Raw genomic sequence first — 21,260 nt, forward strand, 5'->3', positions numbered from 1 at the left:
TGTTTGCTTTTGTGCTGCGCCCGATTTCCTGCCACCCATACGCCTGTAATTAGCGCTCGCTTGCTTGCGTGGATCACCTGCTCACGTGGTTAGCCGCCTGCACCTGGCCGTAACCCGCCTGTCCGTGTACCTGGCCGTAACCGCTTGTGCGTGTACCTGGTCGTAACCGCACATCCACATGGGCGCCTGTGCCAGCCTGCGCCTGGCTGCGCATACAACCGGCCGCCTGAGCTCTATGCGCCTACCTGGCTGCAACTACCAACCCGACTGCAGATGACCACCTGCCTTGGCTGCGCAGTCTTTCAGGCGTTACAAAGACATGAACAGCCTTCGCTTCTTCTCTCTCTCTCTCTCTCTCTCAAAATAGCCAACAGGCCTTTTCTTTTTCCTCTCTCAAACTGTTCATAGAGTTGCAAACACATCCAGCCCTTCTTCTTTGCAAAGCAAACAACCCATACTAGACCACAATCTTCATCACGGGTTCCTACGGTGCAAAAGCAACTTGCTGAATTTGAAAAACAGCAGAATAAACAGCAATCTTCATGAACTCATACCTTTTCTTAGACCTTATCTTCTCTACCTACTGACTTGCTCGTTCTCAAGGCTTGCTTTGATACCACTGTAGAATCCCCATAGGATCTCCTCATAGAACGCTCCTGGTACAACACTCAAAACCTGCAAACAAACCAAACAAACGTGAAGGGGGTGCAGGCGTGACTCACCTCCCAACCTTGACAGCGGTGGGCAAGCCCACAAGTCTTGGCTGTCCCCACCGAGCCACGACCTGAGCTAACTAGATGGACGTACCGACCAATCTCTACCTCGTGACGTCCCATACCGCCACGAAGCTACCCTCGCAGGCCTCGAGATTGCTGTGCTGGCCTCGACTGCATAAAGCAGGTGCACAATTGCACTAGATCCAGGCTCCTGACCATAGAGCTCTCACAAATACACGCGAGACTCTATGAACTAATGACTAACCTTGGCCACCCTTTTATAGGCTCTTGGCCGGTCATCGGGCGTCGACACTTGGGCGCCCGCCCGTCCATACTTGGATGCCCGCCTGTTAGTCTATCCCTACGGTAGATACACACTGTGCACATGACACATCGACGCGAGCCATTGACCGTGATTCAGCTCCGACGTTGTCTTTGCTTTAGCACCGGTCTTCCACTCAAAGTCATCTCTCATTAGAGGGCCTCTTGTACATATTTTCACTCACCATCATATATACACTCGCTCACCCATTTCATGCTGTGTTGTTTTGCCCTGATGTCTCGTACATCTGGTCCTTTTGTCCTTTTGTCCTCATAAAAAGGACATGTTTGTCTAGTTGTAGCCAATGGAGGAGCTAAGGAAAGAGAACGAGTCATCAAATTCATGGGATTTATCAAACATCAATATGAGTGTGCATGCTCCCTCGCTTGGGGACAAGTGTGAGGGCAACATTGATCTATGTCCAAAGTTGAAAGATTTTCAATGATTGAGCATGTGGATGTGCATGATGGTGGACCACTGGGAAGGAGTATGGGAGAAGGACATGTTTCTCAAGTTGTAGCGAATGGAGGAGCTAAGGCAAGAGGATGAGTTATCAAATTCATGGATAACCATATAGGTGGTCTGGAGTGCCAAGTGGGTTCACCACCACTATTTGTAAGAAAAGGATGAGGTCGCCAAAGCCTCAAGCTCTCCAGATGTGCCATGTGGCAATGCTATTACAAATCTCCCATTTTTGGCTCGAACTAGGAGTCCATTGATCAGTAGATGGACTGGGACTGGGATTGGGACTGGGGCTGGGGCTGGTACTGGCACTGGCACTGGCACTGTCAATATGCGAAGGTGAGAGACCTGAAGGGCTAGCCCCCCTCCTTTCTCATAAGAGCCATGACTGCCATGACCTTATGTCATGTGCAAGATTTGCCATGGACATTCTCTGAAGCTAGTCCTGAAGGGGCAGCCAGAATAAGAGATTAGAACCAGGGATTTTGGAGCATGAAGTGCAGATTTGGCAAGTGTTGGACTCGGAGAAGGACTAGGAAGACCTGTCCTGTCGGCTGCAAGAGCAGATCCGCGGACTAGGAGAAGGACAAGGAAGACCTGTCCTATCGGTTGCAAGAGCAGGTCGGATCTGCGTTTACCAGAATTATGTCCAGTTGGCTGGCTGATGTCACGTGCACGCCCATCAGGTGTACAAGTGGCATGGCATCATCAAGCATTAATCAGGACATTTAAGTAATATTCAGGCATATATCAGCATAAGCATGTATATGGGGCTGTTTCAGCACCAACATCAGTACCTTAGTCTTCATGAGCATGTAAGGCATTTATTTGCATCAGGTTGGGGCTGTTAGCAACAACCGACAGCATATTATGACCAGCCGACAGCATATTATGGGCAGCCGACAGCATTTATGGTATTTATGGCAGGTCATGAGCATCTAGGAGCTGGCCAACAGCAGCAAGGGTGGCTGACCAGCAGCATCTCACCATATATATATAGAAGCGCATTATTCTTCAGCAGTAGAGGCATCTTTCCCTTCAGCGTTTCCACCTTGGGAGCATAGGGAGTCTCCAGCATCAGCATATAGTCAGCGTTAAGGCAGTTTCCAGCATATCATCATCGTCAAGCATCAGATTCAGTCCATCATCTCAGCTTCTCTTCAGCGTTTCCTTCCCAAGAGACAAGGGAAGTCAACGGGGGACAGCAGTTCACTCAGCATATAGTCATCATAGGCAGCATATTCAGTCCATGATCTCATCTCTCTTCAGTGTTTCCTATCCATGGAGCAAGGGAGACAGCAGATCAGCAGTTTAGCCAGCATATTCAGCACATAGTTCATCATTCCTACCTCTTACATAGAGGGAAGCCGGCATCGAAGGGTGGACCTTAGCATTGGAGCAAGGAACAGTCCTCATCATCAGCATTCAACCTATCCCTCTCATCCCGAGAAGGATCTTCATCTAGGACAGCATCATAGATCTATTTAGATCTCATTGTAACCCATTCATCTAATATAGCTGCATTGCATTGCATTGAGACTATTTGTCTATCTCTTAAGCATCATTAAGTGAAGTTTAGTTAGCCTAAGGTTGTGATTACTACGATCAATCCCTCACATGTCACAGCTGACCAGCAGTCGGCCAGCACTCCAGTTGTCCAAGGGCTTATATAAAGGCACTAGTGCTCACAGCTAGTGTCATTCACTCCCTCTTTGGGTGTGGGTCTAGACTAGGACTAGAATAGGTATTTTACTACCTTTTCAAGGCAGCCCATGGCTGTAAGGATTATGTACCTTTTTGTAACATATGAAATACTGGATTTCCAGCCATCTCTCTCTCTCTCTCACTCTCTCTCTCTCTCTTCATTGATGTATACCATTTTATACCCCCAGTATGGTACAGGATGGAGCTAGCTAGGTTGCATATCATGATTGTATACTCCATGCATATAGCTTTGCATTCTCCTAGTAGTAGAGCTCCATCCCCTCCCCCCCACTCATTGTACTTATTGCACACCCAGATTCAGCTTTTTTTTTTTACTTCAGTACTTTTTCATTTTGTTGGGATGACAGAGGATACCCCACATAGGTACACTGATTTGTCTCATAGGCCGAGTTTGGTCTTTTGGAAGACGTTAATAAATCTTTCTTTCTTTCTCTCTCTCTCTACTCTCTCCTTTGTTCTACGTTCTTGAATAAGCATGTTCTAAGTGGTGTTTAGGGCATAGTAGCAGGGGAATCCCGTTTCCTCCCATGGGGAACGGTGGAATGCGTTCCCCCATGGCTAGAATGAAGGGAACGATGGAAACGGGGGTCAGGAACGACCAGGTGGCGGAACAGCGGTGGAACGCCAGGGAACGCTGGTGGAACGCTGATGGAACGGTGGGAACGATGATGTGGATTTTTTTTTAAAAAAAAAGAGAAGTATTGCGCGACGCCCGTATTATTGTCGCCTTTCACCGGCCACTTTTCGAAAGTTCACCCGTACTGCTATCGCCGACCTGTAGCTTGCGCGACGCCCGTACTGTTGTCGCCGACCTGCAGCCTGCCTGTCACCTATAGCCTTGTACTGCTGTCGCCTGCCTACTTGCCCGTACTGTTCTGTACCAGGCAGTACATCTAGCCGATCTACAGCCTGCTGCAGTTGCAGTTGCAGTTGCCAGCCAGTCTTGAGTCACCCCAGCCTCCAGGCCCCCAGCCCTTGCCGTGTACAGTGCATCTAGCCGACCTACAGCCTGCTGCAGTTGCAGTTGCCAGCCAGTCTTGAGTCACCCCAGCCTCCAGGCTCCCAGCCCTTGCCGTGTACAGTGCACTGGTGACTGTACACTACATTCTAGTATAGTCTACAAGTCTACAACAGCAGTACACTCAACACTGCAGCAACAGTGCAACCTGCTTGGGCCCTGTGCAACAGAGTGATCAAGACTCAAGTTCAACAGTTTACATCTTTACAAGGCAAGGCAACAAGCTTTTCTCTTTCTTCTCTCTCTCTCTCTCTCTCTTTGAACTTTTGGTGTTTTAAAAATTACCTATGTCACAATGTGGACTGCACAGTCTCTCCCCATTAAACAATAGACAGAAAAAGGACTCATTTCTCTGTAATGGTTAACTTTGAAAGTCTATTCAACTTTTTGTCCGAATTTGCAAAAATCATGGCTTACTCGGGTTCAAAGTGATCGGCTTCGAATGCTACTTGGTGGGACAAGGTTGGAAGGCTAGAAAGGTATTCATCGAAGGGAGGTGCAACACGATGGAAATGAAAGCAATGTAACAAAGAGAAGTCAGGAGGAGCAAACCGTGTGAGAGCACATCTATGCCATGTAAACAATGAAAAAGCACAAGTGAACAAATGCCCAGGGACAACACCTGAAATGTGTAGAGAGCTTTTGGCAAAGTACCCAAGTAAAGAGGAGAAAGCATGTGCACGAAAGAAACCGGCAATTGATGCATCTTACTTTAGTAGACATGGGGAAGATGTACACTTGGGAGATGGACAACAGTATGGAGGACTTGGGAGCTTTGCATTTTCCCAAGATTCGCAGTCTATTGGTGCAAGCTCCGGCAAGCAGCAAACCTTGGGAGCAGCTTGGGTAATGCCGCGACGAATACGAGAGAAATCAAACCATTGATGGTACGAAATTATGCGCCCACGGCTTCTCTACACTTCCCTAGTTGGAATCTCTGAGAGATCTTGCCTCTACACGCAGCTGGAAGTCCTCCACCATGAGAGGGTTGAGCTCCACACAAGAAGAGATAAGGAAAAGTGAAGATTTTTGACCTATTCTACACCACAAGTGGTTCTAATCATCCAAGCTCTAGATACCATGTTGAGAAAACGAGGTACTCATGCTAGATCAAGTGAGTGGAGAGGAGAGACTCACAAAGTACAAGAACAATATCTTGCTTATTAAGTTGTTTATGAATACAACTAGGCCTTGCTCCATACAAATTGCCTCCTAGCTTCACCTTTATATAGGTAAGCTAGTGGACCTTAAGTCCATTCACACTCACACCCTTCTCTTCCCCTTCTACATAGCCTTAGTCATCCGAGGACTCCTCATCATCCGAGGACTCCTCATCAAGCAATATAAACTTCTCTGGTTTGGGAGAAGCCATATCGCCAAGCAAGCGCAAATTAGCACTTACAAAAATCAAGTCATTGACTTGTTTTGTCCCAAATTTGTTCCTCTTCTTGGATGCAACATGGCCGAACACACTCCATAGTTGCTCAATCGAAAGGAGCTTGCACCTTGAGACAAGATCCTTACTGCCAATGATTGAAGCTGTGGTGTACGAGCCCCATAATCCTCCCACCATAAAGCAGCCCCTATCTTAAACCTATCTCTATGTGCATCGAATGCTACATGATCATGATAAAAGAGCCTGGCAACAAGCAGTCCGGCGCCATTTCCTGAAGCGCTGTTGGTCGTACAGCCATAGCCTGCCTATGAGCCACCATTAGGGATGGGCTTTGAGGGCTTTGGTAGCCCATTAAGTGAGGACTCTACAGCTCTAATATGAGCTCATTCCATCCACGGATGCGCCGGCTAGAAGCAAAAGACCAGGCGCCTCTTTCACTTTCTCCTTCAAGCTTCCATTAAAGCTTCAAAGTGATTTTTTTCTTGCTCATATCATCACCTCCCTTGCTCTAATCAATCAAGTGGTGTAGTGAATGTTTGTTGCTGAGTTTTCTCTTGATTTTGAAGAGGTTCCATTCACATGAGGTATCCATAAACCTCATGCTCAACAAGCTTCATCATCAACATCAACTTTCAAGCTTTCAAAGCTTTCAAAGTGTGCTTTTAAGCACTAATTGTGTTGTTTAACACTAATTAAGATGTTAATCCAACAAAGGGAGGTTATTATAAAGTATTCTTAAACACTAATAGTGTTATTAAACACTAATGGTGAACTAATCACCAAAATAAGTGTCATTTTACACTAAAAATGTGCTTTTTAGCACTAATTGTGTTTTATACACACTAATGGTGATATTAATCATCAACCAAAGTGTTGCTTAACACTAAGGTGGTCTTAACCATCAAAGGAGGAGGTCATCTACATTAAGGAGGCTCTTCTTCATCAATATTGGAGGCCAGGCACACACCATAAGTGCCACATTACAAGTCTTCATCGTCAACCCGTTTCTTCCAAAGAGAAATGGTGCAACCATGAACCAATTGTCTTCATCTCATAAGCCAAAGAGGTTGAAGATTTCTGGTTTTTTCATTAACAAACTCAATATTTGAGTGGTTTAAACTTGAACACATGTACACTAAGTGTTCATTTTCAATGTTGTTGTGTATTACCCTTGAGGCTATTGTTTGTAAGAGGCATAGGCATGTCCTAAGCCGTATGCTCTCGTTTCCTAAGCCCAAGGCATGTTATTCCGCTGCATATTCAACATTTTCATCGTATAAGATGCGTTGTAAGATTAAGCATAGAATCCCTAAGTGCTCTACCTTATTGTTTGTCATGATTTTAAGCATCTTTTGGCATTGTTTTTGTAAGAGGCATTGGCAACATTATGAGCCATGCCCTCTCCTTCTTGAGCCAAGGATGATGAACCTTATTGGTTTGAGCATTTACCTCAACCAATTACTCATTTTCATTAAGCTTGTAACGTCAAACCCTAATGGGTATCATGTAACCAACATGCACAAAAGTTGTTGTAATTGTGGAGTAGACACTGCCCTTGACCAATCCATAAGGCAAGTGGTAAGACCCTCCCTTTCCCTTTCCCATTTAAATCTACCTCATTGCCCATGGAGGAGATATGGTATTCAAGGAAGCATCAAGCATGTTGGAGGAACATCTATAAGCAAACCATTTAAGCAAGGGTGGCAGCCTTGTCATGATCATTGTGTGAGAATGGTCAAGGTGAAAAGCATGTGGTGGAAGCAATGGCATGTATGTCTAAAGCATGTCATCTACAAGAAGTCAAGCAAACACAGAGTGGGGTGCACCATCATTGAGGTGTACATCTTCATCGACAACAAATAAAGACTTAGATGGCAACATTGTATGGCTCTAGGAACATACTTGTAAATCCTAGATAACCACACCTATATTCCAAACCTTGTACGCCTAATGTTATAAAGGCATCCTATGTCCAATACCACCTCTTCCATTCTTTCATAGTTGGTATTGAGGGGGGGTATTAAGAGACTAAGGTTATGTAGAAGGGGAAGAGAAGGGTGTGAGTGTGAATGGGCTTAAGGTCCACTAGCTCACCTATTTAAAGGTGAAGCCAGGAGGCAATTTGTATGGAGCAAGGCCTAGTTGTATTCATAAACAACTTAATAAGCAAGATATTGTTCTTGTACTTTGTGAGTCTCTCCTCTCCACACACTTGATCTAGCATGAGCACCACGTTTTCTCAACAAAGGAGACACATGGACTTGCAGATCCTGGTTAGGATGGGGTTGATGATTTGGATGCTGTAGATGTTGATCTTGATGATATGGCTTTCTTGGATGACATAGATGATAGTCTCCTTGATGGCATCACTGGCGGTAGCCATGCATGATATCTCCTTACTATTTGCATGTCACCTTGAGGCTTGGACTCTGGACTTGGGTTGTTTCTTTTATCTAGGCCGTGGGCCACATTTTGTGCTTTTTGTCACTTATGTCATGTATGATGTGGGCTAATTTATTTTGACTTGTGAGATCTGTTTAGTGTTAGTATCTAGCCATGCAAATTGTGGTGCACTAGACTTTAGTGTGTCTCTAATTTGGTTATATAAATGAGCATTGTATGTTAAGATTTATTGTCATTTCTAGGAATTATCTAGGTCGTTCCCTTGTTCCCGTTCCCGTTCCCCTTCCCTGGTGGTGTCCCCATTCCCGTTCTGTTGCTACTATGGTTTAGGGTTGAAAGAAGACTCTCAGAGCTTTCGCATGTAACATTGGTATCAGAGCATTAGGCTCAGCATGGCTAAACACTGATTCAGTCCCATATGAAGGTGTATAGGTCCAAGGTACAGGAAAGCGCACAAGTACGAAGCCCAAGGCAAGGAACACAAGACTGGGAAGAGCTCCCAGGAGGCTGGTTGGTGGTGTTCCACAAAGCCCAAAGGGGATGGCAGTCCTGTGAGCCAAGAAAGGCTCTCGGGCAACGGCTCCAACAGAGGATAATCCTCCAAGGGGTGGAGTGAGAGTGCCAGACTCATTTCTCAGGAATGATGACCAAGACGGTGTTTAGAGACAGGGCAGGTTTGATCAAGATACTCCATCACCCGGCCAAGTGGGCCAAAACCCTCTCTGATCATGCATAGCCCCCATCTCCAAGAAGTGTCTACCATGTGGTGTTGCATTCCCCATATGCTGGTTGGCCCTCTGGAGGTCCATCTCAGCCAAGTTAATTTTTGACAACATAATGGCATCTCCTTGGAAGTCATATGTTTGCACTTGTTCCCCTTTTGTCCGGGATTGGATGGAACATATGCATAGATCTTATTCAGAGTTTGAGTGGTTTTGGAGACCGGGCCGGGTTTTCAGTGAAAAGGGTTGCCAGAGATGGATGGGATGATAAGAGGGACTCCGGGAACAGAATGGGATGATGACAGTCATCCAAGAACAGGTTGGAATCCTGTCATCAAGTTTAGCAGAGGGGGATGTCATGTGCAAGATTTGCCATGGACATTCTCTGAAGCTAGTCCTGAAGGGGTAACCAGAAAAAGAAAAAGAGATTAGAACCAGGGATTTTGGAACATGAAGTGCAGATTGGGCAAATGTTGGACTAGGAGAAGGACAAGGAAGACCTGTCGGCTGCACAATGAACTGTCGGCTGCAAGAGCAGGTTGGATCTGCGTTTACCAGAATCATGTGCAGTCGGCTGGCCGACCAGCAATCGGCCAGCACTCCAGTTGTCCAAGGGCCTATATAAAGGCACTAGTGCTCACAGTTAGAGTCATTCACTCCTCCTTTGGGTGTGGGTCTAGACTAGGACTAGAATAGGTATTTTACTATCTTTTCAAGGCAGTCCATGGCTGTAAGGATTATGTACCTTTTTGTACCATATGAAATACCGGATTTCCAGCTATCTCTCTCTCTCTCTCTCCTTTGTCTGCGTTCTTGCATCAGCATGTTCTAAGTGGTGTTTAGGGCTGAAAGAAGACTCTTAGAGCTTCTGCATGTAACACCTTAGTGGTCCAAGCGACAGTGCCCCATGTAATAGTACAGAGAGAGGCCTTATCCATAGTGAAGATGCGGAGAAATTCGCTGCCAAACTTATTGAGTCTTGAGGCAATCCTAAAGACAATGTCGCTAAGACTCTTGGGGATGGCCACATTTCGGACATGCTGCGGCTACCACTAATCGCCAACCACACATACCGATTGCCAAACTCCGATGGGCCAACAACCACAAAAGGAGGGTGATCTTCTGAGGTCAAAAACTGTCCTAGAGCCTCTTCGAGAAATCTGATAGAAAACGTAGTGAGAGGCCTTGAGACTGCCAGTGTCCTATTGCTGCTGGAGTGCCCTCGACCTCGAGCATATGGATCCTATGGTCTAGCCGTGTGGTGTATGTGAAGAACGGGGTGCTCGGAGTCTCCTTCTTGTTTGCAGGATCACACCAAGTCCACTCCCCCAGGTCCCATTGGAAGCGCTTGATGGGCTGGCTCTCCCAAATCCATAAACGCCAGAGTGTCTCCATGGCCACCTTGGCTAGAGGTTGGTCTATGTGCCACTCATCGATCACTTTGGCGGGATCTAATCGAGGATGCCTTCAGCGCTTATTATGTATCGAAGGTAATGAACCTCGAACAAATAAAACTGGGATTTCTTTTCATTGACATAAAGCTCGTTACTTTCTAGCAATCATCACTTTTTCGGCGTTATTTTGTCTTGTTGCGATTGTAGTTGAAAAAACTAATTCCGATCAAGTCCTTGAGCACACGCATCATCATGCAGTTAAAATGTCATCGGGGTGTTCTCATAGTGGGTCCGTTTAGTGCGGAAGGTTGTCTTTGGGATGTCCCCTTCGACAATCCATACTTGACGATATCCACGTTTTAGGTCAAGCTTCAAAGACACCTTGGCTCTATTTAGCCCCTGTAGGATATAGTCAATGCGAGGCATTTGGAATTTTCCCTCTATTGTTAGCTTGTTTGGAGCACGATAATCCACATGGAAGATCCATCCTTTTTCTTGACAAAAAGGATCGGTCTTGCAAAAGGAGACATTGGAACGTATGAATGCTAATTGCAACAATTCTTGGAGTTAGCAGTACTCCGATTCCATAGCGTTGCACAAGCGATATGGAAACTTGCGTGGGGGATTTGAGCTTGGGAGGAGATCAATCCGGTGATCTTCTGGTGTAGGCGGAGGAAGCTTGGGAGGGAGATTGCTCCAAAGGAAAATCTTCTAGAATCGGTCATTTAGGGCCTTGTACTTTTTTGAAGCATTGGTAACGGCCTTTTGATGCTAGCCGACGGCCTTGCTGTTGGCCGATAGGGTCCCATGGTCATCCCAATGTTGCATGCACGGAAGCTTTTACTGCCTAATCCACAACCCTTAGCTTGATTAAGAACAAGATGCTGATTAATGAAATGATTAAGATAGAGGAGTTAGTGTAGAGTTTTCTTTGTATTATGGTATAAAAAGGTGACATAAATGTCTGCACATGTGCTAGGTCCTTGGTCTATCCAATAGGGTGACCTCTGGCTTTCTACATGACGTCTACCGACTTCTAAGCTTCTTCAAAAGGTTGTACTTTGATGCAAATGATGACTTATGCTTATATATGACTAGGAGAAGCTGGTCAGCTAGGAGAAAAGGTTGTCCGCCTAAATGCCCACGACTTGATTAAATGTTGTTTCAATCACACGTGTGGCCTTGATGTTGTCCATGCTGCCAAATGGCTGCCCATACTGTTGCCGACTATGCCAAAGACCAAACCTAGCCTTTCTAATGTCCTAAATGCTGTCTAAACCAGGGAATATGTTGAATATGCGGCAAAAAGAGTTTTCAAACAATTCTCTTTTGGTCCACCCTATTGTCCCACAGCCAGTTAAACCCATTCAACCAGAACCAGTCCCTAAAAATCTTTGCTGCTTTGCATGCAAGGCATGCAACAAAAAGTTAGCACTCACAAAAAAAGAAGCTAAAAGACTAATTGACGAGGAAAGTGCTAAAGTCCAAGAAACACGACAGGTGCCCAAGCACTTTAAGACCTTTCAAATGGCCAACTGCTTTGTTCAATACGATTCGGCTCAAATTTCTAATAATGGGCAACCTGGGACCTCATATGACGGTCCCACCAAGGTTAAGTGAACTTGGCAGGCCCAGGTGAAGACCTGAGATTTATGCCATGGCACAGGTGTGCATGTGACATCCCCTCTTGCTAAACTTGATGACGGGATGGACACTCTGTCATCCATCCTTCCTCCCTGGACTTGTGACTTTGACTTAATGCTCGACTTTGACACTTAAAACTTTGCCTAAACACCTTTCCCTTCTGATCTCCATTTCCAAGTCTTGCTGAAGAACTGAGCATTTGTTCCACTGTTGTCCCCATGTCTGCAATTCCCTTTCCCTTGACATAGCGGTGGGTCACTTGTCGGAATTGATCATGCCTGTTGCTAGGCCTTTGGAAGTGATGTGAGAGCTAATGATGTACTAATTTTGAGTACATACTCCTAGAGAATGCTTTCCTCTAGTTTTGTTTGTTGCAGACCACTCCATATGCTACCCTAGTTGCATTTTTCAAATGGATTTGTCGGTGCTATGCTTGGTGGTTGATCGTGAATGCTCTAATTTTGCATGCACGGAAGCTTCATTCCTAATCCACAGCCCTTAGCTTGATTTAGAACAAGATGCTGATTAATGAAATGATTAAGATAGAGGAGAGCAGAAACAGATGTTTGAGCGGCGTTTTGCTGATTTGGCAAGGGATATGTAATGGAGGACCTTGGGTTTGTTGTCGGCTAGTTTAAACTTTATGAAAGTAGAAGGACCAGTCGGCTGCAGCATATGAATTAAATTCTTGTCTTGGACCTGGCCGACCAGAAGTCAGCCAGTCCATGTGGTTATTCCCAAGCCTATAAAAGGCCTTGTTGCTCATCGTTTTCAGTATTCAGTCCTTGTTTGGCTGGATCATTAGTCTAGGCTTAGACTTAGGTTAGATTAGGTATTTTACTACCTTTTTAGGCATGCCTATGGCGGCCATGACTTCAACCTTTTTGGACATATATGAATATACTGAATACTCAGCTCTCTCTCTCTCTCTCTCTCTCCCTCTCTCTCTCTCCTCTCTCTTCTGCATGCATTTTTGCATCAGTATGTTCCAGGATGTGTTTAGGGCTGAAAGAAGACTCCCATAGCTTCCGCATGTAACAGTGTTGGTGTAGAGTTTTCTTTGCATCAGTATGTTCCAGGATGTGTTTAGGGCTGAAAGAAGACTCCCATAGCTTCCGCATGTAACAGTGTTGGTACAAAATGGTTACATAAATGTCTCTGCATCTGCCAGGCCCTTGGTCTACCCAATAGGGTGACCTTTAGCCTTCTACATGACTTCTAAGTTCTACTGATTTCTAAGCTTCTTCAAAAGGTTGTACTTTGATACGAATCATGACTTATGCTTATATATGACTAAGGAGAAGCTGGTCGGCCAAGAGAAAAGACTGTTCGCCTATTCAAATGTCCATGACCTGATGGCATCAGCAGTAAATGCTGTTTTAGTCACGCGTGGCCTTGATGCTGTCCATGCTGTCGACTAGCTGCCCATACTTGTATCGACTTCTCCAAAGACCAAACCTAGCCTTCCTAATGACTTAAATGCTGTCTAAGCCAGGGAATATGCCGAATATGCTGAGATTTATGCCATGGCACGGGCGTGCACGTGACACCCAATGCTGTCACAAGTGCCTAGGTGTTTCTTGGACATCACTTCCATGGCTGTCCCTCAGGCAGACTCCTATAGAGTCCATCTCTTGACCTACCTTGGTGCCTGTGCATCCGGCTAGAAGCCTAATAAATGCCCAGTACACCTCGACATCATTCCAAAGGGTGACAGACATGCGAGTGATGCAATAACCTCACGTGCGGGACATGCACACCTGACCCTGACCCTTTACAGTGGATCCTTGGCTGACTTGTCCCGGACAGGGCCTCACATAGGGCCAGTTACCACTCTAAGACTTGAAGACTTGCACTTATCTTAGGTGTAAAGACCACTTTATTTATAATTCAAATCCATTTTTAGATCCAACTGATTCTGGGGTTCCTTAAAGTTAGGTCTACCCTCATAGAATCCTGGGATAAAGATCCCTTCTATAAGAAGAAGCATACAGAACTCATCATCATAAAATAGTTCATTCATATCCTTAACACAAAAATGGTCCATCAGACCAGTAATTTCCTCTGAACACTTCCCATGGAAATTCCAGTTATTTAGGCTCTCAATTTGTCATTCCTCAATTGGGTCTACTGGGTCAAAGGTCAAACTGTTGAAAGTCATAATCGTCTTCTAGTTACTAACATCAGTCTTGTAGCTTGTACTGATGGTGTCTATAATGGCAGTGCACTTTCCCAACATGGAGTCCACAGCTTGCCTGCCCTTTTCATGTACAACAAGACAAGTAAGGTACGGTTCCATGGGTCTCGCACATTGGAAGCAATTGGTCAGTTCTACATGGAGAGAACAGGTAAAGGCAAGGCTTGCAAATTGTATATTATCCACAACTTAACGTATGGCAAAACATGTGAGGTGTCTGCAATGTTTTCAGGTTTCTTGCCTGCCTATCTAAGCTGCACTGGCACTGATGGTGGTATTGTACTTGAGAGTTCAAAGAGCAGGGAAATGAGGTGGCCAAAATGGTGCCAAATGCGGCTGCATGATAATATGTACCTGGCATTTGCAACAGTGTTTCTGATGTTGAGGCTTCTCTTTTATTTTCTGCCCAAAATCTTTATGAGCCTCAGGTATTATTGGAGCTTGAAAGAAACCTCTCGGCAGGCTCACAATGGGCTCTTGAGGCGAGCGACATTGGTCGATGTGGAGCAAAGGCAAAATTTGGGAAGTTTTTCAAAAAAGATAAAAGGTAACAGCTCCAGAAAAGAGGAGATCAAGGAGGCTGGGAAAGGGGTTCTCTCTGTGCCTAGCTGGTCCTCGTCCTCCCTCGCTCCTGTTGCACTTGCAGAGAGCAGCTCAAGAGGTGTAGCCACAGAAGATACTCATGGCCATCTTTGGGGTTGATTTATTTCTATTTTTACTTGCTTTAGTAGTAGCTACTTTTGTGGGCTGGGAATCTCCTCTTCACTCTCCCTAAGAGCACATAGGGTGCCCTGGCAAGGCCTGAAAAACAGATGCTTGTACTAAGTAGGCTGAGGAGTATGGCTGAGCTTTTAACCCAATATTCTGAGAGAACTGTATTTTCCATACTGCCATGTATACCAAAGGTCATCCTTCTAGTTCTTTCATAGCTGTAGAAGTAACTGTACAATTCTCCCTTTTTTGTGTTCAAATAGGTAGTGGATGTCATTTGTTGGCTTGTTGGCACAAGACAATGTTGGGGGATATATGGTATTGGTGTTTATCTGCCAGTCTATCAGTATGTGCAGCTCTCTCGTGGTTTTTGGGTGGGACGATGACTGAAAGGGTCTATGATGTCAGTGCTGCACGCAGGGGCTTTAAAAACATTTTTGGATGCTGGGAACTGTAAGAAGTGTTTTCTAGGCAAGTGGAGTAGTAAAAAAGGCTTTGTAGAGGCCTTTTCTTTGGATCGAGTAGGGTCTTGAATGAATGTCAAAAGGAGGGTGTTATCATCCTTGGAAGAAGAATGGGTTGTTTGTCAACGAATGTATAAAGAGAAGTGATGGTACTTCTTGCCACAGTTAACCATGTTTTGATGCTAAGGGTTGAACAAAGTTCTTGCTGCAACCAACGTGTACACATTGAAGCTACATGTGCCGACATTTCATTGGAGTTCACATTATGTGAATTGCCTTGGTTTTTACAAATCTCTTAGCTCCCTCTTTGGTTAGGGTTGAATTGATGGGTCTATAGAAGAAAAACTCCTTAAAATGACTTTCTTTCAGTTGACAGAATCCTCTGAATAGCCATGATGTCTTGTATTCCTTTCCTTACTACTTGACTCTTCATTCAAGAAGTGCATGGTTTGCTTACAAGATAGAGAGGCTTATGGAAGTGATGAGAATTTACTAGCACATAATGATGAAACACCATTGCAAGGCCACCTCCTTCTATAGTAGTCTTTGTTTTATTGCATGTGTGCTTGCTTTCTAAAGAGAGGGAAAAGTGGTTCCCTTCCATTGGCTATGGGAGTACAGGTTTCTTTTTCTTGTATGTGACTTTATTTCCAATAGCAAGCTTGGATGGATCACTATGGACATGGGATTTCTTGCTTTCGATGTGGTCATCTTAAAAAAGGTGAATTTATTAGCAATCCCTTATGCAACTTGAGTGATTCTTTACATTGAGGCGTCTTTTTGAACTCAACTAGAAACTCTTAAATGGGCTTGGCTATCTTTGCATAATGAGAGGTAAGTGATGTTGTAGTCGACATGCTAGCTTATGGTGATGAACTTGCAATGAAGACCTTCAGCAGGTGACTTGATTCTTGAAAGTAGCAAGCATGAGAGATGGCTGGTGCATTAGATACACTGAATGGCACAATCTTGCAGGGAAAGGTAGTCCTTGCAGTTGTAAAAGCCTTTTTTTAAAGAGGACTAAAACGAGTGATACCAACTGTGTGCGCTTTTTCTCATAAACAAACCTAGTGTCTAGAAGTTTTGGATTCTTTCTTAACAAACTCAGCATAAGCACGACTCATTGGGTGGGGTCGTTTTTAGGGTCTTCACGTCATCATTCATTGGGTCAGTATGCGTGTTGTATCTTGTATTGTTACTTCCTTGATTTTCTTTACTTGTTAATCACAAGTCTTTGCTCACATAGATTGGCTTATGTGTGTTGTATCTTGTATTGTTACTTCCTTGATTTTCTTTACTTGTTAATCACAAAGGTCTTCGCTCACATAGATTGGCTTTAGATATTTACCTAGAAGAGTTTGGGATCTTTGCCTTCATCAAATTGGTCTTATCATGGTCATTGTAGATGTCCTCTTTAGCTTGATTGGTTCTTTATTGGACATAACTATGACATCACCGATTGAATAGCTCTTGAAGTGTTTTGATCTCTCTTTGTTTTCTCTTGCCTTGGATGTCATTCAACTCTCGTTTGTTTTCTCTTTCTTCTCCTTTGTGTGTTTCATTTACCAAGAGGTTGGGTTGATGACGTAGTAAAGCGTGATTTAGAGATTGACAATTTTCTATTTATTGCCTCAACTTTGGGTTCTTCGGTAGTCATGAGAGTGATATCTTTTCGAGTTTGTTCCTTTGTGTATCAAGTTATTTTTCTATTTGGAATTGTGAAATACATATTGCTTAGAATTGATTGGTTATCATCTAATTTTTAAACACCTTGTGTTATAAGAATATATTTTAAGCTCTTAAATAATTCGAGGACGTTTGGATTATCTGTGTTATGTTAAATTATGTTAATACCATAGATGATATCATTATAAAAATTAATATATTTGGTGTACATTGACATGATTGAAGCTTTTAATATTTGTTACAGTTGGTTTGTATGGGAGAGTGACTCTTGGGTTATTTACGTTTGATAAATATGTGGTGATGGTTTGGATGCTTATGGAATATTTGTTTACCAATTTATTGTTGGTTATGTTATAGATAAAGAGGATTCAGAAGATTGAGGTGGATGCGTATAACATTATTTGTTGGCACACATTCTTGTAAACAAGCTTTATAGATACATGTGCTAGCTTGTGTATATTTTGATTTGTTTTGAAAACTTAGATTTATCAAGCTTAAACTTAAACTTTAATACTTTTGTAAAGCATGATATGTTTTAATCCTAGCCTCAATTTATAGACTCTATTTTGAACATGAGAGTTGCGTGTAAGTAAAAGCACTTTTTGTATTTTTGGAGGTTATGGCTTATTTTGGAATGAAAAAATTACGTAAAGAATTATGAGTGGAGAGAGGCCATGCACATGAGAGACGAAGAGTGCATCTAATGTTGAGTCGTTATCATGAACTAAGTATTTTACATGTTATTTAATCAATTCTTGAATATGTTGAACTTGTGGTTTTTGATGAGTTGATTGGGTTGAGTAATATATTCTCTTGCAAGTCTCTGTTTTCTCTATTTTCCTAGAAGTGGATCTGTGTCATTGGTATCAGAGCTATGGGTCTAGGAAGATGGAGGCAAGATTTAAAAGCTCAAAAGGATAAATCAAAGGTTTCAAGAGTTGTAGACTTTTATCCAAAGGACAAAGACCACAAGACAAAGGAGGTGATAAACCACGTTGTATAAACCACAAAATCATCCTTTTTCTTGATAAGTGGTTTTTAGATTTTCTCTACCTCTTGTTGATTCGTCTGTATGGATGAAATCGGTATATAAGAGAGGAATTCGCTTCACTTTTAGATTGCTAAATCACTACCTATGATGACAAAATGCTATAATGGATGGTGGATACTTGTCGGCAATCAACCCGTAATTCAAGTTGGAAAAAAAGTGATTTGTTGTAATTTTTTTATTAAAGATTTAATTAAATGAGAAATTTAAGCTTTTAAAAGATAATTAAAACTTTGCGATTTTTTCCTCTTCTCTCCATCCATACGGGTGGCGAATTTCCACGTGTTGTCGCATGATTCTTTCTTCCTCACAGTGCACATTGTCTCTTGGGTTTACAGCCATGAAGAAACATTAAAAAAAAAACTTAAACTTATTAATCTATAAGCTTTTAAAAGCTTATAATATTGAAAAGCTTATCACTTATAAGCTAACAAGCTTATATATTTCTTAAATCTCTACAGAAGAAAAATATATATTTCTTAAAGCTCTACAAGCTTATCTATTATATATTAACCATGGATAACCAAGCTACAAGGAGAGGAGAGACAAAAGAAATCCAGGATTTCTAAAAAATAAGAGAAAAAATTCCATCGATTTGACTCTTTGTATTCCGACTTCAATTCCTGATTTGATCCTTTGTATCCCTGTTTTCATTCTTGCGTTTTGCTTCTTAATGTCTTTTACATACCGCAGCAACGCGTGGGTTGAATACTAGTATATTTCTTATAAGCTAACAAGCTTATATATTTCTTAAATCTCCAAAACCCTTCAAAGTCTACAAGGGGAGCTTTACAGAAGAAAATTTTTTGCTTGCAATATTTACAAGAGAATTTTGTAAAAGTTTGTCCGCTTTTTGAAAAAAATAAAAATAAAATTGAAAGGCGCATTACCAAAGGGGATAAAAAACCGAATTTTTTTGAGGTACTTTTTCGACGCTAGTTTCTTTATCACATCTAGCTTTTAGTAGGATTTTTGGATACTCAACGCCATATCAAAGATTCCAATGGACTTCACAGGAGAAGCTGGTTTTTCTTCCTCTCCAAAGCTAGAGAATCTTAGTGCTTCTTCCATAGATTCTTTGCTACTAGTTTATATGGTGGTCATATTTCTCCAAGCCGCAACACTCAATTGAGTGCTCATCTAAGTGAACTGAACCAACAGTTCTTTGGTTAAGAAGAACTTGGGTGATTTGATGCACTGTCGTCAGGGAGGTAAGGTCATCTCCAAAGAGTTTCCCTGACCTCAAGTGCATGAGAATGTGTTTCAATAGACTAAATCACTACTCTAGCCGCTCTACGATTGGTTTTCTGTCAAGTTAACTCTTCTTGTCGCTCGTGAAACATCAGAACTCCGTGAAGTAGCAAACTGTGTCTCACGTCGTGAATTGTGTTTTACGCAGTGGACCACTCGTGTTTCACGCTTCAAAATCTCAACTTATAATTGTAGTAATTCGAGTCGGGGCAACTCTTATGGTGTACTTATAAACTTATCTCACCGGTGGTCTGACAATTCTTACTCCGTGAAACGAGACTTTTCTTGCCATGAAGTAGCAGGTCTTTGTGAACTAGCAGAGTGTGGTTCACGTCATGAACCAAGTGGTGTTTCACATCGTGAAGTAGAATATATTTCACATCATGAACTATTTCGCTACACTTTCACGAGATAAGGTTTTTGGCATTTCTTTTTGTCAGACGTGTTAGGATAAGGCGCCCTAACTTTAGTGATGCAATCCCAAAATTTTCGGCGTTGATTACAAAGAGTGTTTCACGTCGTGAAGTAGCAGTTTATGGTTCACATCGTGAATTTTTTCCTACTCGTTCACGTGTTAATAGCCGCGTCAACACAGAATGATGGTTTTAGTGTGATTTCCCTATCCAAAAGATCTAGAAAGGTTGTGCTAAGCAATTGGAGTGCAATGCAAGTCACCAACACAACCAATGTCTCGTTGTTTTGGTAAATTTTTTGTGATTTTTAGAAAAAACAGAACAAGGTGTGTCACCAACTGCTAGCTCACGCTTTAGAAATTGGTGTGACAAAAACAGAAAAATTAAAAGTAAAAGTAAAACCAAGTGTAGCTTTCCTCTAGGCACTACCAAGTACTCATCCACACTTCCAAACGCACGATGCTCTAATTCGTTCTCTTCCACACAAACCTTATCTACACAGTTTTTTCACAATGCACCTTCAAAATGCAAAGGCAATAGTGAATCTTACATAATGGCAACTGGAGCTCTAAAAGGATGGAAGAAACAATGGTGTTTCCCCGGCAGCGACGCCAAAAATTTTATGGGCTACCGCACCTTCCAAGAGAGAACTCTACCTATTCAAAATCGGAAGAAACAATAGGCAAAAACTATCATTGGGTACATACCAATTCTTCGAGCTCACGTCCCTTGAGGATCTCCAAGCTCACTTTGGGAAGCTCCACTCCTCCAATCTCCACCTCCACATTGTCACCACAGGTCGCTACAATGCAAGGCAATCTTTCTCTCACTCTCCAATACACATGCATAGAAGAGGAACATGCACTAGAGTACACACACACACACTCTCTCTCTCATAAGACAAAGCAAGAGCTCTTATAGCACAAAGAGGGGTTGTGTTCTTTCATTATGAGAAATTGCCTTTTATACATATGGCCCTTATTCACACTTGGACGCCCAAAACTTACTAACTAAGGCCTTGGGTGGCCAATATCTCAAAATGTTCAACTTTAATAGTATCTTTACATAACACTTTTATTAATGTTCTCAATTGGAGAAGCATCTTTGTTAATCCAAAATGAGATTAACAAGGTGGTGGGTGAAGTGGTACTGAAAAATCAAACCGACCTGTCTCAAAATAAAAAATATTTTTTTAAAAAATTATGTAAAAAAAAGGGGAAAAAAAAGGTAAAAGGCCCGTGGGCCAAAAAAAGAAAAATTGCTGAAAAGTGCATGCACAAGTTTGCCTATTGTAGGTTTAGATTGTGCGATCATTTTAGCACACTTGATACAAAACCCAAAAATTTTCAATTTCCCAGACCCATCACTATAGAAAACCATCTTTGGTCAGCCCAAAAAAGTGCATGCACAACCCTTTCCAAAGTGTTTAGAACTGTCTAGAACCCACTGTTGACAAGTTTCTCTAACACAAAATAATAAGAATAATAATAATATAATAAATATATATGTATATATATATATATATATATATATAAAATATTATATTATAAAGTTCCTTCATCCATGACCAGCCTTAAGTCACATGCACTTATAGTATGGATGTGTATTAGAGAGGCCTATTTAGATGATAGTGCATCTATTGAGCTAGGTGTGTACTAGCCTACTCTAGGCTCAAGACCTTTGGTCGG

At 42.7% G+C, this 21,260-nt stretch overlaps 1 protein-coding gene across 1 annotated transcript in view; it reads left to right on the forward strand.

Annotated features, from left to right (window-relative positions):
- LOC147604468 (5'-adenylylsulfate reductase-like 4) overlaps nucleotides 1–15,432 on the forward strand; it is a 43,602-nt gene extending 28,170 nt beyond the window's left edge. The window contains exons 3-4 of the mRNA XM_086794544.1: nucleotides 14,026–14,150; nucleotides 14,232–15,432. Of these exons, the coding sequence (XP_086650670.1) occupies nucleotides 14,026–14,150; nucleotides 14,232–14,701 (595 nt within the window). The 3' untranslated portion in view covers nucleotides 14,702–15,432. The remainder of the gene's footprint in view (nucleotides 1–14,025; nucleotides 14,151–14,231) is intronic.
- The last annotated feature ends 5,828 nt before the right edge of the window (nucleotides 15,433–21,260 follow it).

The sequence above is a fragment of the Cibotium barometz genome, chromosome 61 (genome assembly GCF_041138505.1).
Source record: "Cibotium barometz isolate CiBa-2024 chromosome 61, ASM4113850v1, whole genome shotgun sequence".
Classification (NCBI taxonomy): Eukaryota; Viridiplantae; Streptophyta; class Polypodiopsida; order Cyatheales; family Cibotiaceae; genus Cibotium; species Cibotium barometz.